Source organism: Vipera berus, assembly GCF_964194415.1.
Source record: "Vipera berus genome assembly, chromosome: 3".
NCBI lineage: Eukaryota > Metazoa > Chordata > Lepidosauria > Squamata > Viperidae > Vipera > Vipera berus.
Window position 1 is genome coordinate 63,178,338 of NC_138204.1, and position 18,995 is coordinate 63,197,332.

The 18,995-nt window shown below is 38.3% G+C and overlaps 2 protein-coding genes across 5 annotated transcripts in view; one reads left to right on the forward strand and one right to left on the reverse strand.

Annotated features, from left to right (window-relative positions):
• Nucleotides 1–18,995, forward strand: part of ZFYVE9 (zinc finger FYVE-type containing 9) — a 54,267-nt gene that overhangs the window by 17,093 nt on the left and 18,179 nt on the right. Inside the window, exons 2-9 of one of the 4 annotated variants that reach the window (XM_081324133.1) lie at nt 1,759–1,872; nt 2,681–2,885; nt 5,593–5,696; nt 9,296–11,391; nt 13,357–13,456; nt 15,819–15,995; nt 16,417–16,586; nt 18,843–18,966. In XM_081324133.1, coding sequence (XP_081180259.1) covers nt 5,627–5,696; nt 9,296–11,391; nt 13,357–13,456; nt 15,819–15,995; nt 16,417–16,586; nt 18,843–18,966 — 2,737 coding nt within the window. In that variant the 5' untranslated portion in view covers nt 1,759–1,872; nt 2,681–2,885; nt 5,593–5,626. The remainder of the gene's footprint in view (nt 1–1,758; nt 1,873–2,680; nt 2,886–5,592; nt 5,697–9,295; nt 11,392–13,356; nt 13,457–15,818; nt 15,996–16,416; nt 16,587–18,842; nt 18,967–18,995) is intronic. The other 3 variants (XM_081324131.1, XM_081324134.1, XM_081324132.1) reach the window with 3 other exon arrangements.
• CC2D1B (coiled-coil and C2 domain containing 1B) overlaps nt 16,588–18,995 on the reverse strand; it is a 65,957-nt gene continuing 63,549 nt past the window's right edge. The window contains exon 27 of the transcript XR_014025969.1: nt 16,588–17,620. The gene's annotated coding sequence lies outside the window, so the exon portion shown is untranslated. The remainder of the gene's footprint in view (nt 17,621–18,995) is intronic.

Below are 18,995 nucleotides of genomic sequence, written 5' to 3' on the forward strand. Positions count from 1 at the left end.
TAACCCAACCTACTGTATAAGAAAGGGACGCGGTGGCTCAGTGGGTTAGGACACTGAGCTTGTCGATCAGAAGGTCGGCAGTTTGGCGGGTCAAATCCCGAGTGCCGCGTAACAGAGTGAGCGCCTGTTACTCGTCCCAGCTTCTGCCAACCTAGCAGTTCAAAAGCACGTAAAAATGCAAGTAGAAAAATAGGGACCGCTCCGGTGGGAAGGTAACAGCGTTCCGTGCGCCTTTGGTGTCTAGTCATGCCGGCCACATGACCACGGAGACGTCCTCGGACAAGCACTGGCTCTTCGGCTTTGAAACGGAGATGAGCACTGGCCCCTAGAGTCGGAAACGACTAGCACGCATGTGCGGTGGAACCCTTTACCTTTACTGTATAAGAATTAAACAGGAATGGTTTCTGTTTAAAAACTATCACTTGTTGAACATATCTTACTATTAGGAAATGTTTCCTGATGTTCCACTAAAATCTAATGTACTTCCTTGTGATTTAAATGCACTGTTTCATGTTGTCTCTTCTGAAGCATCTATGAATTGCTCTGCCCCTTCTTTGCATGACTCCAAGTAAGTTGTCATGTCTTCCCCGGCTTCTTCAGACAAAACATGTTAGACATCTCCAACCCTTTCTATTTCTTATAATCTGTATATCAGAACTGATTTCTGTCAATCAAGAAAATGCTAACTAAATGTACGTACAGTACTTCTAGTTTTTTCTGGTTGAAGACTAAGTGGTGTAACTTACCTTTTTTTTTGTTTGCTGCTAGAAATTTTGATCCAACAGGGATAATTATGAACTATGAATTAAAGGCAGGGTATCTAAGCAGGAATTAATGCAACATGGGAACCCTAAAAGGAAATCTTCCACACATTCACTCAGCGGTTCAGCTCTTTACCCTAAACCTGACACTTTAATTCCTAACCTGTTCCTTAACTCATTACATAACACATTCACCCATCCAGGCCTACTGAAATGGACAATCCAGAAACAGTAGGAACAGGGGTGGAGACATACCTCTGAACCTGAGACACAAGAAAAAAGGGCCCACAAACATTGCCCCTCCCACTTAACCCCTTTTGGCTTCAAGGAGATAGTGTAAAAGTACTTAGCTTTGAGACAGAATCTCAACATATTGTCCTGCTCAATCCTGGACAAGCCCCAGTTTTAGTAAATTCTTTCCCCCGTGACTCAATTTACAACTGGAAACCCCACAATCTACTTGAACCAAGTTTATCTGAACAGCAGTGGGTTCAAACTGCAAGGTTCTGCCTACTGAAGGAGGTTACAAACAACCTTTATAGAGTTGTATAATAAATGCTGACAGTAATGATGACAAATGCCAATCATAGCAAGGGCTAGATTTTCTGCTTATAATGATATAAGCAATATAATAAAGTGGAGGTTGGCACTGATCAGTTTTTGTGATTAGTTACTACCCAGCCTCCATAAAAAAATACAAGTCCTGATGAGCTAGCATCTCAGATGTTGTCATCTACAATTATGTCTGTTTTAGAAGTATACAGAGCAATGAATGTATATTCCAATGTGAAGCAGGTGAAGTACATTCATTAACACATATTTTTGTTGCATAGTTGTTTGGAAAGGATCTGTATGATTAATGTTATAGCAAAATATACTGATGGATCCCTGCAGTGGCATCTGTACTGTTTTTAATGGTTATTAAAATGGTAGACATATTAGCTATATTTCTGTTTTCTGAATGAAACCTTATATGTGGTGGTTGTTTCATTTTTAGGATCAAGCACAGCATAGAGATTCAACTGAAAGATCTGACTTTGCAGTATATATGATGGATAGTCATTGCCTGAGTTGTTTTTTAACGCTTTTGTAAGATTAAAGGTAAGGCATGGTAAGTGATACTGTATCTTAGAATTTTAAATTATTTTTTCATAATTCGTGTATTTACATCTTTGATATTTTTCTGATATGGCAATGTTAAAGAGTTATTCTCAAAAATAAATTTGATAGAATTTATAGGTAGTCCTTGACTTATGACCACTTATTGATTATTTTAATTAAAGATGGTGGCAACAAAAGTAACTTAGAACTGGTCTTTGCACTTATGACCGTCACTGCTTCCCCATGATCATGATTCAGGCACTTTGCAATTTGCATGTGTTTATAACGGTTGCAGTATCCTGGGATTACAGGATCACAATTTGCAAACTTCCCAGCCAGCTTCCAATAAGCAAAGTCAATGGGGGAAGTTTGAATTGCTTAGTAACTGTGACATTCACTTAGCAACTGTGGCAAAAAGGTAAAATTGCGTGCAGTCATGTAATGACTCACTTAACGACCACATCACTTAGCGACACGTTATAGTTCCAAATGTGGTTGTAAGTTGAGGACAACCTATACAATAATTTTAAAATGCACTGGATACCTCCCAGATGAATTGCAACATGCTCAACATGGAGTTGCTCTTGTAGAGCACTTAGAAGCTGAAGCTGGTGCAAAATGCAATGGATCAGGCAGTTCTATGCACTCCTCAAGCAGTGCAATTTACACCTCTGCTCTGTGAGCTGCATTGGCTACCAGTATGCTTCCAGGAGCAATTTAAGGTGCTAATATTGACCAATAAAACCTTACTTAGCATGGGACCAGAATATTTGATATACTGTGTCTCCATGGTTATATCTACTGTACTATCTCATCAGATCCAGCAGGAGAGGCATGGTACAGGTCCCATCGACTAAGGAATGTCATCTGATGGGACCCAGGAAAGGAGCCTTTTCTGCCATGGCGGCTGCCCTTTGGAGCATCATTTCCCCCCAGTACTTAGATTGGCACCTTCCCTTCTGGCATTTAGGAAGGGTTTGAAGACTTGGCTGTGCCATCATGCCTGGTGGTCCAGCAATAGTGGTGAGCCTTTGGCTATATTAAATGGATATGACTGTGAATATGTCTGATTGAATTTTTAATTATGGTTTTAGATTAGTTATATGCTGCTGTGTTTTTTTCTACTATTTATATTGTGGTTTTATTGTCAGACAAGGTTGAACTCTTAAAAGTAAAAAAATAAAAATCATTGTGATATAAACTGTCACACAAACTGCTGAGACATTAACATTCCCACCTAGAAATTGGAAAGATAACTGAAAATGTTTTTATTCTTGCTTTACTTAGCAGTTCTGGAAAAAAAAATCCTGGGAAATCTTTGATCCTGTACATTATTTATAGGTGATGATGTGCTGCCAATCATTTTATAATCAGTAAAGTGAAATAAAAACATAGATGCATTTTTCAAAATTGACCACTTCAATTTCCTCAGGAAGCATTTTTCATTGGCGTTTATAGTGAGGATGCTAAACTAATTCAATTTTAGGAAACACAATTAGATCTTATATATTCAGCTACTATTAGAGAATTTGGTTTAAAAGTCTGGGGAGTAAAATTTCAGGAGAAGTACAGTATTGGAGGATTGCATACTTAGGATAGTTGGTACCAAATCTCCAAGTGCGCACTATTCTGTCTTCTCTTTTTTGTCAGTCATCTGATTATTTACTCATGACCATTTTCTCTATCTTTCACTCATATTCCTTTACAAATGCATTTATCTATTATGCAGAGAGCAATGTAGCCTCAAATAACTTTCAAACGTACATACTCCTATCTTTTCCTTCCATACATATCTTCCTTTTCAAACTCCCAGACTAAGTATAGCTTAGTCTGGGAGTTTTTTTTACTTTTTTTTTTTTTACTATTCCTGCGGTTCCTGTTACTAATGTATTACTTCATTGTACCTGCAATGAAGGGTTGGAAATACGGTACTTCTTTTTCTTCTAAGCTGTTTGAAAATAAAGCTGAAGCATGTACTTCTAATAGAGACAGAAAAGGCTATTGATTTATCTGTTGATAATTTGAGACTATTTGCCTCAGACAATATTGAATGGTGCCTACTATACAGTATAACCATCATAGAGTATGTATGTAGATTGCTATGTGTTCACATACATAGATTTTAAAATGTATGATTATTTTTCAGCATTTGAAATGTGTGAAATTAGAGACTGATATAATAAATATTAATAAAAATTTAGTGGTTTGCATCCTCAGTGCTTATGAATTTGCTCTATTGACAATCTTATTGGAAATGAAACATTATACTTATTGGAACAGTAAATGATGCTTTGCTCTTTTTTCCTCCCCTATAGATCCCCCCCACTGTCTCTCTTCCTTTCCATTTGTAGACTAGATTTGTCGTTGTTTTAATTTATAGTAGAATAACATGAAGGTGAAGATCCTGATATGAGTGACTCTGTATATTTTGCAACCAGTTGCCAAGTGCTCTGGCAGTTATTTGTTTAGTCCAGAAGTTACAGAATAGGAAACTTTATCTGAATTTTATCTAAATCTTATCATCCAATATGTAATTTTTAGCATGTTATGTTCCTTTTCTTTAGCTTTTTCTCAATTGTAGATAAAACCTTGTTAAAGAATTGTGTCCATTATTAAAAATGATTCAGAAGAGGTGCTTTGGATCTTGTGAGTGTAATGAATGACTGCTACTACTTAAAGCAGCCACATTTTTTCCATGCTTTCATTTGAGCCTGAAAAATATGTGGTTGCTTTAATAGGTTGACTTATTAAAGAAATTCTTAAAATAGGCTTAGCCTTCTTTTCAGGCTCAGGCAGAACCTTGAACAAAAATATGACTACTGTAATGAATAGCAGAGTCTTTGTGCAATGTCTGAAGCACCTTTGAAATGTGCACAGATGATGCATGTTGCATGGCAAAGTGGGCCTTAGAGTTCTTCCTAAAAATTGATGCTATTATGCTTTGACTCAAGACCTCAGGAGGAATAGAAATATAGCAAGGTGATCAATGTGTTAATAATTGCCACATAAAGCAAAAAGCCTCATACTTATTTGCTTTATAATTTACAAGGACATGTAAAGACAGATACCAAAAGCAAAGTGTTTGCTCTGTGGACTAGTGCAGAGGTCCCCAACCTTTTGGGCACCAGGGACCGGTTCCGTGGAGAAAGTTTTTTACACGGACTGGAGGGTGCGTGGTTTTGTGTGCTGCCTGCATCCCACAGATGGGGCTTTGCTTGTTTGCACGGACCGGTTGTTGGCATGCCGCAGACGGGTACTGGTCCATGGACCGGGGGTTGGGGACCGTTGGACTAGGGAATAAAGAATGATGGATGCCATTTACTTGTGTCAGTTTCAATTTATTTCACAGTAAATTGGGATTGCTAGAGAAAGAGTGGTAAATACCAATACTTTTAGCTGATCTGTTCTCTTATAATGTTTATCCAATTTAATGTTTGGAAATTCAGCAGTTATTAAGTTATTAACCTCAAAACCTTTCCACAAACCAGTCATGATTTAATTGCTTGTAACAAATTTGAGCAATTACATGTTAATGTTAAAATATTTCATATTCATTTTATGTGTCATTTATATGCATGCATAGTTAGGAAGAGAGGAATGAAAAACAACAGAATTTTATCATGTGATGTTTTTGAACTACTGTAAAATGCCTTGAATTTAAAGGAAATGTATTTGTATCTTGGTAATCTGCAAATACCATCATAAATTTTCATAACTGTCTACTTCACAGGTTCAAACAAGATTCTGGGTGACATTCCTCACAAATGGAGAACTATTTCCAGACAGAGGCTTATAACCTTGATAAGGTTTTAGATGAATTTGAACAAAATGAAGGTGAACAACTTTTGTTAGGACTGGAGACATAAACTGAATTTAGGTCTAGTCTTTGCCTGTATTTCCTATCCACTGTAGTCATTTATCCGTTTGCTGGAGAGAGGAAAAAAAAAGAAAACAGCACTGGGTAACTTAACATTTTATTAGGTAGAAACACACTTAAATATTTTAAATTGTTTAGTCTGATATGAATTATGTTCCCATATTCATTGGATAAGAAAAGTTGATAATTATATAAATCTGTATCTTGCTATAACTAGGACAGATAAAATATTAATTGGTTATAACTCAAAGATAACGGATACCCTTCCTGCTATAAAGAACGGTAACTTTCCAACCATTACCTCTTGTTATTCAAGTTCACAATTATAACTTAAGTATTAGGTATACACTTAAGTATACTTAGTACAGAAAGATGCCCTGCTACTAGCATTTATGATCATAGATTGCTAATTCCACTGCCTCATGATAAGACTGGAGTTGAATCTTCTGTAAGTTTGCATACTGCATTAGGTCTGGTGACAGCGGACTTCCCTTCTTGTTTCTTCCTGTGGCAATCGCTTTGAATTATATAACTGTAGATAGAATTGTGGAAATCCTTTTGTGTGGGGAAGCTATGATGTCAAGGGCTTGGAGACACATAGGAAGCAATTTGATGGGACATGCATACCAGTTACAGGCAGAAGGGCTTAAGGCCTCCATTACCTTTTGTTTGCACTGGTCCTTCATATAAATCCCAGAATAAAAATTTAAAAGTCTGATTTTAAAAATCATTTGATGGAAATAGTGGTTGTGATGGTCTTGCTTTTACTGTATGTGCTCAGTGTTGAGCAATCTTTTATTGGGGGTCCCTCAAATTACAGCTACTTGGGCTCAGTAGACCCTTTCATTTCTTCGAGGATAGTTAGTTACTAACTATATTGCTTAGAAATATTCAAAATATAGGAACAGCCCACATGCTTAGAAAAGACAAAAAACATTTTTGTTAAAATAGGTGTAAATGTATTTTTGCCACTCAGCAAAGATACAAAGCATTAGCAGTGTTCTGGATGTTTATATAGCACCAGGATATGTTAAAGTTTCACAGGGCATTTTAACTTTAAATTCCTAATTAATTTATGCCTGTGATTGATTTAGTCTCTATTATTGTCTTATACACAGCTGAGTTGGAGCTGCTTCCCATTTTTTTTATCTCAGCAGGAGGCCTCCATAGTTCATCATTTCCAGATAATTTTTCTGTAAATGGTTTCCATTTTCATTTGAAATTGCAGTTTTGTTGTGCTAGGATTAAGGTTTTTTAAACCATTGGTTTTGTAACTGTTTAAAAAGATTTTGATGAGCTTAAAATTATCTTAGGAAAATGGCAAAAGAGAGGAACTAGGATCTAAAGTGCACTTTAAAAATTCATTTGTTTATTTTTCACATTTCTTAACTATCTTTCTCCCTCAGAGAGTAGCTCTGGGCCATGTACAATATAGTCAGTATAATTAACATTAAATTCAGAATAATTTAAGATGTTGTGAGTTCCTCTGTAATAAAGAACTTGAGGTGGATAGGAATGATAATTTTACAGATATATAAGGTAATAACTTTGTTGTACATCTTTTATATCTTTGTATTCCTTTATATTCTTATACATTCCATTCTCTTACATGGAGGTTTGTAACTTCAAAACGACTAAGCAAACAAATAATTAAAGTCTTGCTGGATCACACCAGTCATTGATCAAATTCATCATTCTGTTTCTGAGGCTGACTGACTATATATTTTTAAGAAGCCTACAAGTAGACAGAAATAATAGTCTGCTTCTAATTTTGCTTCCCAGGAACAGAGATTGAATGGGTTACTGCCTCTTAATCTGAAGATTCTATCTAGGAATCAAGATTAATACCTATTGATAAAACTATCCTTTACGAATTAGTATTTTAAGGATATATAAACTAATGACCATTATGACAGCAGATTCTGTATATTAATAAATAGCACTCAAGATTAAAATATAGCCTTTGGTATTTATTTTAGCTGTCATTTTGGGAATAATGTTTATTCACTAATTGGACTGAATTTTTTCTTCATATAGAGCAGGGGTGGGGAACAATGGTGAACAACAGTGGCCATCATTCCTCACCCCTGATATGGAGTAATGGAATGGAAATAGTTGTTTCTTTGCAATTGGAATGTGGTAGCTGTGTTACAACACATGAGTCAATTGATTAATTTTCTTTTTGTTGTAATGTTAAAGGTTTTTCATCCAAACACAAACACACACTGTTGCTAATGGCCATGCAAGAGTAATAGAGAGCACAACAGCTTGAAAAGGCATACATATATTATAAGGAGAACTGTTAGAAAATGGGAAAGCAGAGAGTATTTGGTCAGATGCATCTTTTGCTGTTGCTATCTTTACTATGTCATTAAAGATACCGTGTCTCTCCGAAAATAAGACCTTGACTTTTTTTGCCTCCAAAAGAGGCACCAGGTCTGATTTTGGGGGAGTGTCCTTCCACTCACCTCATGGCAGCAGCACCGACAGCCCTCACCCCCCACTTCTGGCTCACTTCTGCGGCCGAAGGAGCAGCTTCATTCTGCAGCTCAGACTCCTGTGGCCTGCATTTCACTGTCAGAGGCCTTTCCGGAAGGCCTCTGCAGCCGAGAACCGAGCTACAGATTGAATCCATAGCTCGGTTCTTGGCTTCAGAGGCCTTCCGGCAAGGCCTCTGATTTAAAATGCAGGCCAGAGCTCCATTCTCAGCTGCAAAATGAAGCTGCTTCTTTGGCCACAGAAGTGGGCCAGCATGTGTCAATCCATGGGAGGCCTGGCTGCAGCGGTAAGCTCCACCCCACACACACACCTAGCTTGATTTTTAGGCATGTGCCTCGCCCCAAAACTAGAGCTTATTTTGGGGGTAGGGCTTAGGCCCACCCCCCAAAATCAAGCTAGGGCTTATTTTCAAGGTAGGTCTTACTCTCAGAGAAATACAGTAGTTATATGTATAAAAGTAGCATAGCTCACTACCTTTTTTCCAGATATGTAGAATTCAGCAACTACTATTCCAATCTTGATAATGCCTTTGGAGGATATTTTGTTAATGAAATAAGAGAATGAAAGGTAACTTTAATTAAGGCTGTCATTCATTTTGTGAAAAAAATGAATTTAAACTGAATTTTAATTTCAATTTTATCTACTGACATTTATTTATTTTCTAGTATTGTTGGATATTCCTCTGTTGCTTTGCAGCTTTGATAAAAGGAAAGTTATTTATCTTTGATGTGAAGATAAATGGGTCCAAATTATAACTGAATACAGAATAACAGAGTTGGAAGGACCTTGGAAGTCTTGTAGTCCAACTTTCTACTCAGGCAGGAAACCCTATGCCACTTCAGACAAATGGTATATGGTTTCCTGCCTGATCAGGGGGTTGGACTAGAAGACCTCGAAGGTACCTTCCAACTCTCTTATTGTGGTAATGGTGTTTTTATTTCTATTTTCTAGTTCTCTTTATTTCTATTCTATTTATTTTGTTTATATTTTGTAAATTTTAGTATCTGTGTTTAGTTTAATGCAAATTGATTTCAATCAATGTTTTTTTCTTTGTTAGATGAAGCTATTTCACCTATGTTGGAAGCAAAGTGGAGTCAGATCCTAGATCCTCCTCCTCATCGACTGACTTTAACCCCAGCTCTAGCCAGTGTAAATGAATCAACCATTTCTAAGTGTCCAGAGAAATTGAAATCCTTTTCCTTGTCACATACAGCCACTACATCTATAGGAGGAGGGGATTACTGTTTTAATGGCAAAGATCCTAATATGAGCCAAGAAGACACAAACATGTGGATTGATGAGCAGGCAACAACAGATGATCAGTTGGTTATGAGAAACAGTAATCCAGATATTCAGTGTAACTCTGTTGATGATGAAGGGAAAAAACGTGGCAGTATAGACTGTTTACCAGAAGAAAAAAACGTTCTAGTTGTAGCAGTCATGCATAACTGTGACCAAAAAACATTACAAAATGATTTGCTGGATTGTAAAAGTTATAGCAGCCCCCCTTTAATGGATACTGTTAGCTTTACACTGGATAATGAAGTCCAACAAACCAGTCATCTTCATATTACTGTAAATGGGTCTGTTGAAAAAGATACAGATACTGAAAAAGAACCAGTACTAGCAACAAGTCTGAATGCAGGTGAAGATTCTATTAACCATGATATCACTGCTGCTGCTGCTGCTGCTGCTGCTGCTACTGCTTCAGATTGCTCATCCAGTGACTCTTCTTTGTTAAAGGAGATTGATAAGGCAAATAAAGTTACTCACTTCTCACAAACTACTGCATCAGGGATTAGAATTCCCTTTCAGAGGTCATTTGACCCAAGCATTAAAGTGCAAGAACAATATGCATCAGTTGAAGATTTAGATACTGATGTAGTTGCTCAGAAAACAGAACTGGAAATCAAAGGTTCTTCACCTAATACACACAACGATAGCTTTTCCATGAAGACTTCGGTGACAGAGCAGACAGCTTCAGAAGTTCAGTCAGGGATAGCTGAGTTCTCTACAGCATGTAAGTTGAATGTACTGGGAAGTGGCAATGTTTGTGAACCTTTTGATGGATATTTGACCCCTCAAGATGTTACTGCTGTTGAAAATGAAGCTGGCAAACACGATAAAAAACTCAACCCAAGTAAATTATTCAGCACTGCTGCTCATTCATCAGATTGTCGAGAGATGACAAATGAAGAACTGACTCAACAAAATGAAATGGGAAAACAAATAAACGCAGAAAATGAAGCACAGCAGCAAAGGTGTAGTATCAGTGCAGGTAACAGTGATGGCATGTTGGAAATAGATACGGATTTAAAAGGGTCATCTATAAATGAGCTTGAAAATTCCAGTCCAGTTGATGTCATGGGGACATCGTTGTCAAGTGGGCTGCCCAATTATTGTGATTCCTATGGAATACAGAACTCAGTTATTGCTCATATTCCAAAGACTTTGCCTTCTAAGGAAGACTCTGTAACGGAGGAAAAAGAGATAGAAGAGAGCAAATCAGAATGCTATAGTAATGTTTATGAACAAAGAGGAAATGAAGCCACAGAAAGAAGTGGACTCACTTCGAACTGCTCTGGTGACCAAATGAGAAAAAAATGTTTGCATAATCTCTGCAGTCAGATTCCATCTGAATCAACTGAAGCATCAGTAAAATCAGCAGCTCATTTACAATCTCTCAGTGTTCCTTTTGGTGGTGCCCGACCAAAACAGCCTACAAATCTTACACTACAGATTCCAAAGCCATTACTGGATCATTTACAAAATGACTTGGTTCCTCCAAATTGTGGTGGGAATAGTAAAAATAAAAATGATATAAGTGAAAAAATAAAAACAAGCGAAAATGTAGCAACAAATATTTATGCTGATGAAACAGTGCAGAATGCTCTGGTCACAGATGCAAGTGGTGAGCATGCAGATGACTACAATTCTGTGATTTCCAATAGTTTGTGCCTTGCAACAGCCTCAGATAGCCCTGACAACGATCTTGGAGCTGGCCAGTTGGGTGTTCATACAAGAAAGCCATTTACTGCTTTGGGTGAAGTTGCTCCAGTTTGGGTCCCAGATTCTCAAGCACCAAACTGTATGAAATGTGAGGCCAGATTTACATTCACTAAAAGAAGGCACCATTGCAGAGCCTGTGGAAAGGTAGGCTTACATTTAATTGGAAAAATAATAATAATAAATAATAGGCGGCCTAGAGTTCAAATAGCCAATTCTAGCACTCAGGTTTTCTGAATGTTTTTGAGGTTATTTTCAACATTGAATTGTATTCATTTTTTGAAAATTGCTGAAAGAAAATTAATGACTAATACAGGCAATTCCTTTTTTAAAAGAAATATGCACAATTCCTTTAATATGTTTATTTGCATTAGTACAGATAGTTCTCTGGCTATGACCATTCATTCAGTGATTGCTCAAAGATATGACAGCACTGAGTGAGCAGGACCTATGACCGTTCCTTGAAATTGTGGCCATTGCATTGTTCCTGTGGTCATGTGATTACAACAAGGGCACTTAGCAATCAGTTGGCAATTTTGATAGTTGCAACACTCTGTGCTGCAGTCACTTGATTGCCATTTGTTGCTTCCTCTGTTGACTTTCAACAAGCAAAGTTAATAGGGAAGCTGACAGGAAGTCACAAGGCATGCCTGCAGGTCCCGCCGCATTCTCACCCATGCGTCCACCCACCTGCCCGTGCTCCTAAGCACCTACCTGTGTTCCGTAGCACCTGCCCATGGCGCCACTGGTGGTACTTAACCACCCGTTCCACTGCTCTTCCCTGTTGGCCTCCCTCTTCTTTCTACATTGTGATAACGTGAGGCCCTCACCTAACAACCTATATGATCCTGGGGAAATGGGCAGCGAGCAAGACTGGATTGGCAGTCAGAATAAAATTAATTTTTCAAGCTTATTTCAAGTCAACAATATATGATAATATGTTTTTAAAATATTTTTTCAAAGAATACAATTGAATGAAGAACTTTGTTTAAGATTTAAGGTGGGGATGAGACAGCATACAGGGGGGAGGTACAAAAACTATCCATATGGTGTTTCAACAACAACTTGCACCTGAACATCAGCAAGACGAAAGAGATGGTGCTAGACTTCCGGAGGAAAAAAGAAGAACCTGCCCCACTTTACATCGGGGGGTGGGCTGTGTGGAGAGAGTTTCCTCCTTTAAATTTCTGGGAGTCTACCTCTGTGAAGATCTTACCTGGAAAGTTAATACAACCCAGGTGGCCAGAAAGGCCCAACAGAGACTCCATTTCCTCAGGGTCTTGCGGAAGAACAGGATAGAACAACGGCTAATGACCCTCTTTTACCGGTCTACTATGGAGAGCGCCCTCTCGTACTATATTGTGGTTTGGTATGCTGGTCTGACAGCCGCGGATAGGAAAGTATTACAGAGGGTGGTGAGCACAGCACAAGACATTGTGGGCTGTCCCCTGACACCACTGGATGACATCGCCAGGGCTCGCTGCCTTGGAAGAGTGAGGAAAATTCTCAGGGACAACTCACACCCTGGTTGGTATCTTTTTACTCTCCTACCATCGGGTAGGAGATATACTGTAGGGCTGTTAGGCTCTTGAACGGGAAATAATTTTATAAACTTTATGTTTGATTGACTTGCGAGGCTGGTGTGTTGTGCAATTAGCTCACATGGTGTAATAGGATGGAGGGTTTGTTGTCACTGTGAGTTGGGGTGGGGGCACAAAGGGAGGTTCAGCCAATCTCAATGTATACATGGTTGTACTTTGACAGTAAAGGTTCATTCATTCATTAAGATAGCCCTTTGAAGATCAAGTCCATTCTCTGTCATGAAAGCTATTGGAGGAGTTTGGGCCAGTCACTATTTCTTAATCCGTCTTGATCTGTTGCCGTGGGGGAAAAATTTTGTTATAAAATTATTCAGTCTAAAATATGTATAGTATATTACATATATAACGTATAATGTAATATATAATGACTTTTTACATGAGCATTAAGCAATTTTGTTTTATTCTGTAGAAAAAACTAGAACATGCTTGTGTTGGAAATATAGATAGAGCATTCTGTCCAAATTGCTTTAATTAGATGTAACGTAAATATATTTTTTTTATTTTACTGAAGGTTTTCTGTGCAGCGTGCTGTAGTCTGAAATGCAAATTGCTATATATGGATAGGAAGGAAGCCAGAGTATGTGTAATTTGCCATTCGGTGCTTATGAATGGTAAGTAATATTGTTGAAACAATACTCAAGTTTCATTACTTTGTGGTTAATGGAGCCTTTCTAATGTATGAGTGGGAGCTGTTGTGCAGTCCGGTGTAATTTATTTTCATATTGGAAATAATTTAAATGAGAAAGCTATTTTCAGAATGATACCAGTAATAACTCTAGTATCTAGTATGTGCCACTGAATTACTGGAGAACTTAACAATTTCTGAAAATGATATGTAGCATAAAGGCTGGAAATAAAGGCAGTGGCTGGTGTGTTGCCATGAAAAGATTTTTGTCAAATTGCTGTGTATAAGAGCATGTTTCTGTCTGCTTTGAGAGTTGGATACAGTATGTCAGGAAAAACAAAGGTGAATTGAAAGTGTGTGAATGGCATAGGTAAGACGTATGTATGGTAAAACAAGAAAATATGCGATCAAAACTGAATGGGTATTCAGTGACTTTGGACTGAATACAAGGGTAAGTGACCACACAGAGTGTTGAGTGAAGATCACATCACAGACAGACAGACAGACAGACAGACAGACAGACACACACACACACACACACACACACACGCAAAAGAATGAATTGAGAAGAAGAGGGAAGACTGAGAAAGCTGTAGTTGGTTGAAGTTCCTCAGAAAGAAAGAGATGGGAAGTTTAAAGAACAAAGTGCAGTACAGAAAATGTATAGACATAGTAGAAGTCAAGATGTTTTGCATGGATGGGAAGGAATGGAGAGAGATACTAAATGGTTGTGGTGTAAGCTAGATTTACCTTTTATTTGCTTTTCTTTCCTCTCCTACCTTTTAACTTTTTTTGCTTATTGCTTCTCGTTCGTTTTCTGTACTTTCCATAATGGTGCTTACCCAGAAAGGGAATAGTGCAATGGGTATGTATTTTCTGTAGCGCTTGTCATATATGTTGGCCTACGGTAAATGGATTGGATCCACATATGTACAGATCCAGCTGTCAGTTGTAGAAACCTAATGAAAGATCTTCCACATTTGTCATGAATGAAAAATATTTAACACAAAGTGTACATTCTGAAGGCCAGGTACCACTATTTCTGCTCTCAGAACTTGTAGCTGCAGTTCCTAGATCTCAGATATAGTTACTGAATTGTAAGTTTAAAAAGATAAACATTTCAATGTGCATAGCATAAACATATTAATTCATTTCTCCTACCCAAAGTGGGCAGGGCAATAAATAGATTTAATAATAAAGAGTGTAACTACATTTGAGATTAATTTACTAAGTTCAAACAAAGTCACAAACTGATATCAATCATGCATGCTCTAATGCTCACCTGATTGGATTACTGTACGTGGGGCTGCCTTTAGGACAGGGGTGTCAAACTGCATCATACAAGGCTGCATCCACCCCAGCTCTGGCAGTGCAAAATAAGTCGCGATACGTCTCAACACATCACGTGACATGTGAGTTTGACACCCGTGCTTTAGGAGATCATCTGGAAGTTAGCTACAGCTGGGATTGAATGAGGCAGCCAAGCTCCTAGGGGCAGGGGTGTCAAACTGCCGGCCTGTGGGCCGGATGCATCCTAGCAAAACCGCGCCCACCCCATTGCTGGCAATGGCAAAAAAAATATCACGATACATCGTGACACATGACGTGACATTGCGAGTTTGACACCCCTGTCCTAGGGGAACAAGCCACTGTTGAATTACACCTATATAAAACATCTATAAGGTTAAGTTGTTATGTTTATTGCCAGTAGGTTGTGAATTCTGTTCAAAAGGCTAGTTGTTTCCTGTCACTATATTAGCATGGTATTGGGCTATATCAGGCAATGCCGGATCAGAAGCAATCTGCTCATTTATAGAATGCCTTCTGAAATTTGAGGAATCTGGAGTAGAGATGAAATAACACACCCTCTCTGTAGTAGCCTCTAGTTTATGGAATATTTTCTGTGTATACTTAATAACCCCAAAGCAATTTTTTAATGTTGTCCCATCTCAAGTTCTGCTCCTCTGCTCTATCAGCTTCTGGACTTCTGGCTTGTCTCTATAAGTATTGGGGGAAAAAGTCCTGTAGCAATCTTCACTACATAAGGACAAATCCAGTCATAATTCAGCAAACATTGTTTGAAAAATCTAGCCAAATTGTTATCAAAAATCTATTATCAGTAGCCTTGGCTCTGTGATCCTACTTTCATGGTGATAATAATTCCATAATGGTAATCTGAAATAATTAATTCTTTTAATTTAAACCCTTGCTTTGTTTGCCTTAACTTTAGTTGCTATGGCTAATGAGTTCATGACATTATCTCTGTATTTCTAATAAAAGGAAAACAATTATTAAATTTAATTTTACATGATAACAATTTCCTTTCTTGTATTTTTATCTTTTTGTAGCTCAAAGCCTGGAGAATATGCTGAGTGCCCCTAGTCCGAGCCCCAATCCTAACAATCCTGCTGAATACTGTTCTACCATTCCTCCCTTGCAGCAAGTCCAGGCTTCTGGAGTGCTGAACTCTCCACCACCTACTGTTATGGTCCCAGTGGGAGTCTTAAAGCATCCAGGTACTGAAGGTATGGATCCTTGAAAATGTAGTCCTCCCTGGTCAATTCTGTTCTTAATTTCAATCACCTCATAAAATTTAGCTTAGGCCAAACGTATCTTATTTCAAATTACCCTTGAACTATGAGTTTTCCCAGCAAATAATTATGCCTCTTCTTTAAACCATGAAATCTAGGTGACGACTGGTCTCATGGAGTTGTATAGTCATCTTACATATGTGTGAGTGATAATGAAAACATATCTGCATAACTGACCTGGGGTGTAATTCAAACCTGTTCCTGTGACGTTTGATTAATTGTGGTCTTGGAACACTTACAGATATTGTTCAGCTTGTGTTAGAAAATATATTTCTGTATCACTGTTTTGCATTTAGCTTCATTTCTTCTCATGCATGTATTTTTTTCATAAAGCTAATCTCATCTTTCTATGCAGTGACTCAGCCTAGAGAACAAAGACGTGTTTGGTTTGCTGATGGGATCTTACCCAATGGCGAAGTTGCTGATGCAGCCAAATTAACTGTGTCTGGAACAAGTTCCACTGGAGCACTTGCAGTATCACATGATCCAAGCAAGCCCATAAGCAACAACACGTTGCCAGAAGAGGTGAATGACTGCCCTTCTTTATTATATAGTATATTGTGTGCTATTCAAATGGCATAGGAAAAAGAATGCTTTAGATTTCCTTATATACAGCATAGAACCAATTTGATGTAGTGGTTAAAGCACTACATTAGAAACTGTGAGACTGACTTCTAGACTGGAAAGCACCCCTCCCCCCAAAACCCCCAAAATAAAAAAACAAAACTTGGTTAATAGTATATAACTTGAGCATACTTGAACAGCATGAGAAATGACAACAACAACAATAGTAACAATAAAAAATGCTGCATGACACTTGGTGATTCAGGGGGCTTATAACAAATCAATTAAACATAAAAGATAATACTAAAAGAAGATGGCAAGCACGATGAAGTGAAGGGTCTCACTCTTTCTCAACAAAGGCCTGAGTGAAGAGCTATGTCTTTCGTGGCTCTTCTAAATAACAGAAGGTAAAGGCCATCTGGATCTTTGGGGAAGAGCAGACTCTACTACAGAGAAGTTGCACTTCCAGTGTCTTCATAAATCACGTTGTTTAATTGAAGGAATCTGGAATGTGCCAACTCTGCAAGATCGAATCAGCTGGATAGATGTTATGGGAGATAGGTAGTTCCTCAAATAGCCAGGCCTTGCGGGAGTAATAATAAATTGCAGCCAGAAGCAAACCAACAGGTGGTGCAGCTTGCAAAACAGAAGTGTTTCGTGGACATACGGAGGCATGCCCATTATTATTTATGCTGTCGTATTCTAGAATAGTTGAAGTGAAATTGGGTGGTCTTCAAGGTAGCAACATTGAGTTGCACATTGAGTTGTCAAACCTTGAGATGACTAGAGCATAAGCATAAGTGATCCTTGATCTAGGAAACAGATGGAGTTGTGCAAAGGTCTTCCTTGCTACTGCTGACACCAGCTTGTCAAGCAGGAGCTGTGAGTCCCAGAAGTCCCCCAGATTACATATCATTCTTGAAGAGAGAACTACTACTTCATCCATGGTGAAAGATGGAATATCCCCAGATCTGGATGGCCAATTCAATCACAATCTTGGTAGAATTGAAACAGATGAGAATGAGAAATTAATGAAAATGACCTCCATTCTTTCAGCTTAACATCTATGGGAACTCTAAATTGTGCTTTTTATATATTGTAGAAATGAATCGTTTTTGTATCCATGTATAAGGAAATTATTCTATCAGATGATTATATATATATATATAAATATATAATAAATAATAGTGGGTTAGGACGCTGAGCTTGTCGATCAGATGGTCGGCAGTTTGGTGGGTCAAATCCCGAGTGCCACGTAGCAGAGTGAGCGCCTGTTACTCGTCCCAGCTTCTGCCAACCTAGCAGTTCGAAAGCACATAAAAATGCAAGCAGAAAAATAGGGACCACTACAGTGGGAAGGTAACAGCGTTCCGTGCGCCTTTGGCGTCTAGTCATCCTGGCCACATGACCACGGAGACGTCCTCGGACAAGCGCTGACTCTTCGGCTTTGAAACAGAGATGAGCACCGGCCCCATATATATGAATACTAGTTGTCTTGATTCTCTTACATAAGATCTTACTGGAGTTTTTGTACCTTTTATTTGTAAAGTGAAGATTAGATTAAGGTTTACTTACCGGTAATTTAAATTATTCAATATAGACACCACCAAATTCCAATTGACTCTGGGCAATATACAATAAAACCAACAGAATAAAAACAGAATACTGTAATTATTAAAATAGCCAACAAAAAATGATGATGGATCTGATTAACTATACCCACACACAATCTGGCAGAATCCCGAAGAACCCTTATCCAAGGTCTGGGAAAAAAGGCATTTCAGAATGCCAGCAAGGTGAGAGTTACATAAATATCAGATTGAATCTTGTTCCAGAAGACAAGCAAGAGGACATAGAAGGTATGTATCCGGCTTTTGAGAGATGACATTGTTTAATTGAAAGGACTTGAAGTGTTCCAACTCTCTTGGATTGAACAGACCAGGCTGATACCATGGAAGACAGATGATCCCTCAAGTAGCCAGGCCCTATGACATATAAGGTTTTATAGATCATGAGCAAAACCTTGGAAGCATACAGGTAACTAGCCTAGCTTGTTGAAGCTGTCACATGGGCATATAAAGGCATGCTCACCACTGCTTGCACTTTGCATTCTGGACCAGTTCTGAGTGGTCTTCAAGGGGAGCTCCAGTCATGTTGTGAAGTGATTAGGGCTTGACTAACTATACATTACACCATGTTTTTTGTTATATCTTGCAGACTGAAAACACACTTGCATTTTCAAGAAATATAACTCAGGTTGGAAGTCCCGTTGGCAGTGCAATGAATCTTATTCCAGAAGACGGGCTTCCTCCAATTCTCATCTCTACTGGGGTAAAAGGAGGTGAGTGGTGGATGCTAGTGTGTAAATGA